The 4,533-nt window shown below is 31.9% G+C and overlaps 1 protein-coding gene across 1 annotated transcript; it reads right to left on the reverse strand.

Annotated features, from left to right (window-relative positions):
* Positions 1–2,870: 2,870 nt before the first annotated feature.
* LOC131029984 (NAD(P)H:quinone oxidoreductase) lies at positions 2,871–4,318 on the reverse strand. The gene is made up of 3 exons (XM_057960667.2): positions 4,018–4,318; positions 3,578–3,769; positions 2,871–3,361 (listed from the first exon to the last, which is right to left on the reverse strand). The coding sequence occupies exons 1-3, from the start codon at positions 4,247–4,249 to the stop codon at positions 3,021–3,023; spliced, it is 765 nt and encodes a 254-aa protein (XP_057816650.1). The 5' UTR covers positions 4,250–4,318; the 3' UTR covers positions 2,871–3,020.
* Positions 4,319–4,533: the final 215 nt, after the last annotated feature.

A 4,533-nucleotide genomic window follows, 5' to 3' on the forward strand; every position in this document is an offset into this window, starting at 1 on the left:
CATGGAGGGAAGTGGGGACATGTGTTAAATGGTGGATAAGTTAGATTTGGCTAGGATTAAAAGGCTACAGATTAATTATGATGTGGAATAAAAAATGGAATAAATGCAAGGGAGGATTAATTAATCTTAATTATTTAATTAATCAAGAATTAATTAATTGTTTAATGAAAGAGTTATAAGCTAAGGTGACTTAATTAAGCTGGTTTAATTAACTAATCTTAAAGAAGATATAAGAATAGGGGTAATTTCTTACAAAAGAGTAATTGACTAAATAATTATTTATCTAATTAATTACAAGAATGTGGTAGAATAATTAATTATGAGATTAATTAATTAATTAATTAATTACATATTTAATTAATTGCGAGAAATTAATTAGTGGTGAATTTTGGGTGTCTACAACTATCTCTCTACTCTCATCCTCTATTTCTCTTTCTCCCATCCACCCCCTTTTTCTCTTTCCCCCTCCCTTTCTCCCTCTTTACCTCTTGCTCCATCGTTTTATTTCTTTGTATTAAAGGTGAATTATTAGCCTTTAGATTAGTTGTTTACTCCCTCGAGCTCTTTCTTCATTTCTCTCTCTATTCCTTATTTCAAGATTCTTCATGATATTAAAAATTTTAATTTTCTTAAATTGCATTCAACATCCAAAATCACATCAAATTGAATACTATAAAACAAAAACATGAAAAGGAAAAAAACACAAGTTAAATTCAATCTCACATATAAATAAAAAATAAAATAAAAAAAATACATCTTTCACATTAAAAGAAAAAGAAAAACACCATTTACAAATCATTTAAGCCTTATCTAAACAAATCAATTATACAATCTCCTTTTTAAATTATTTAATTTACTCATTGATCTATATTCAACTAAGCACCGGTTTCAATACTACTCTCTTAAACCTACATAAAACTATAAAATTTCCAGAATGAAAGGATTAAATTTGACGAATCTGGTGATTTTATATATCATTTTAAAACAAGTTGTACCTACAACATAAACTTGTACGCACACGTATATTTTTTAATGTTTAGGGTAGATGATCATTGTTTTTTTTGTTTTTTTTCAAAAAGTTTATGATTAAAGTGTAAACAATATTTTTTTCTTCAATGATAATGAATTTTGATTGGTCTATTGATTCGTGGGTTGCAATTTTATGTTACAATTATATATTCATTTAAAATATTTTTATAAATTATTAATATATTATTTATATGTGAGTTATGTTATTTAGAGTTAATAAAATATATGAAATTTGTTCTATTGAAAGTTTTTTGCTTAAGGTGATGGTGGATCATGGAATCTGATCCTAAATATTGACAAAGAAAAATGTTCACAGAATCTAATTCAGAAACATTCACATGAATAATTAGTGTTAAATTTTTTGGTTTATCTCTTTTGAGATTAAATATTACAATTTTTCACTCTAACAATACAATGTTATAAAAGAAAACAAATCCTATTTTTACAATATTAGAATATTTTATATCATCCACAAGATCATTTTGCTATCAAAGGTATACATTCTACAAAAATCATCTAAGACACAATTAACAGCACCTATAGATCAAAAATCCATTGACACACTCTATTTAAATATCACATATGTAAATAATCAAGAAGCATAATTACTCTAAACTCCATGTCCTCTAAAAATAATAAACAATTATCTTACTTTCATTAATGTGGAATGAGATATAGGAGTTATGTACAGTCCCTCCAGAACTTGACCTCTTGAAAGAGAGGTCACAATTAATCATATAAGATTTCCACAATCTATAAAATTCCTTGTAAGTAGATTTCTGGATAAGATCGTGTGCGAGTTTTTAGATCAACATTTGGGATCACACTCTGTGATCCATCATGAGGATGAATGAGAGCGTAAGAAGCAAAAAATCAGAGTGTTGCTTTTTATGCTCTTATTCATCCTGATGATGGATCACGGAATGTGATCTCCCAAACGTTGATTAAAAACTCGCACACGATCTTATCCAGAAATCTAATTACAAAGAAGAGAGGTCACAAGTTCAAATCCTACTGAGGGTAATGTATGTATGTTGTAGTACAATTAGGTACCTCCCGCAAGGAGTACAGATAGTCACATGTTGCTATAAGCCATTTGTAAACCCATATACAGACCACCTGACATAATGAACTATAAAAGAATATTTATTTTTAAACTAGAAAATTTACATCTTATGAATACAAAAAAGAATCATTTTGCAAATATACCTAGTACAATATGACTCGTCCTGGAATTTATGAAGACCTCTCCTTTTACTACTTGTATGTAAAACTTTATAATCTGGTATCACTTAACTCTTTTGTTTACCACATATTTTACTTATTTCGCAGTCAAATCCTTCTCAAATTAAATTATTCTCTTTCAAATTTTCAATTAACGATTATATTGGTAAGGCAGACAACACAGTAACATTCCAGCTGATAGTGTAAAAAAAAACTGTAAATATTGTGAAGATATCAGTGATTCAAATAACTTTTTTCTGATCTATTAATGTTCATAAGATTTTATATCAATGTTCCATCAATGGATTAAATGTTTACTTTTTATTAATGTCTTGGATCATATTGTATAATTTATCATCAAAACGCTTCTCTTTCTGATGATGCCAACTCATAAAATATGATCCAGACGTAATAGGGAGGGATCATATCATAATAGAAAAAATTAATGCTTCCAAAATCCCTTTACCGAAAAAACAAATCCCTCCGTTGGTAAGTCCAGTTGGTTGTTTTTAAAAATTGATAGCTAAATCTGGAAAAAAACCAGTCTTCACAGACAATCCAAACTATAAACAAAGACTTATTCCCATCATACAGACAAAGAAGATAAGGCACCCATCTAAGAAAACCAAGCTATATAATTATATTCTACATGGAGGGATCACAAACACAGAACAAACCAGAAACATTGTACTGGGACTGAACCAGACTTATTTCTAACACCACACAGTAGATTTTCCATAATATTTATCTATCTTGGCCAATACTTATTATACTACCATACTAAAACTCTCTCTTGGTCCACATGCTCTGGAGCTCAGAAGCTTAGTGGCCAGTGACTGCAGACCCAAGAGAAGCTCCTTCACACTGGCCTTCACATCTGTATCAATAAGATTTCCATTCTCATCAAACTTCTTTGGGGAGGAATAAGCCTTTACAAACACTTCTGGTTTGTTGACAAATTGTAAATCAAGATAGACCCCCATTTGTCTAAGGTGATATTGGGCTCTTGCACCACCAAGGTCCCCAGCAGCAGTCATTACTGCAGCAGGTTTCCCTCCCATTACATTGGGTGACAGACTTGCCCAATCCAATGCATTCTTCAGCACACCTGCTCGGTAAACAAGAAAACAGAGACTGTTAAAAATCATTCATATGTATCATAATTCGAAATGTCGATACAAAAAACATACACAATCTAATCCAAAAACAACAACAACATTCATATATAACCAAAATGTTCTTGTGGTTTAGTGGACCCATTAAATCTGCTGACTGCATTATGGGTCATAAGATAAAGTTATAGGGGACCAGAAATAATAATGACCTGACACTGAATAGACATATTCTGGCGTGGCAAACAGGACACAGTCTGCTTCTTGGAGTTTCTTCCTAAAGGTCACCACTGCATCTGGGTACACATCATCTGTAATAAGATCTGGGTTGAGAAGAGGAATTCCACTCAAGTCCAACAATTCAATCTCCATGCCTGAGATTGACTCCTTAGCAATTTCAGTGGCTGTCAAAATGAATCCATTAAATATCATATTCTGAAACTACAGAAACAAAAAATTGTAAATCTATTATGAATCAATCCACTTTTCTTTTTCTTTATGCATTCTTATATCCTGACGATAGATCACAGAGTGTGATCCAAAACGTTAGTATAAAAACTCTCCCACAATCAAAACAACAAATCATCAGATTAATAGACTGTGGAGATCTAATATCATTAATCAATCCTTCAGCCAATATCATTAGACTTACCAGCATTAATAAGTCCGAGATTGTTTGCAGTGGTGGAGAGAGAGCCACATATGGCTGCCACCTTGAGCACACTGTTCTTGCCAAGACCATTTGCAGACTTCTTGTAATGTGGAGCATTCCAAGCCTGCTCCATATATTTCTCTGCTACAACCCTCCCTCCATTTTTATTACTTCTCCATGCAAAGAGCTTGCTTAGCCAACCCCACTTAGAAGTCTTGCCTTCTCTAGCCATTATTCTTGATAAGGCTTCTTAGGCAGGCTCAGAGGCTTGATTGTTGAGTTCCACTCCTTCAAATCCTCTATTTATAGGAAATCTAGCAACATTATTGTTTAATTACAGGCTATGAACATGCTTTCATTAGGTCTGGGCAGATGTTTTCTCTCTCTTCATTGTTGGTCGAACACATTTTACTCGTGGGTTTGTATGTGCAATCATATTGTTCCTATCATAACCCCCACATGGATACATTTTGAGATTTGTCTACTCTACCTTTACATTTATGACATTTATTTTAT

Source organism: Cryptomeria japonica, chromosome 10, assembly GCF_030272615.1.
Source record: "Cryptomeria japonica chromosome 10, Sugi_1.0, whole genome shotgun sequence".
NCBI classification, from domain to species: Eukaryota; Viridiplantae; Streptophyta; class Pinopsida; order Cupressales; family Cupressaceae; genus Cryptomeria; species Cryptomeria japonica.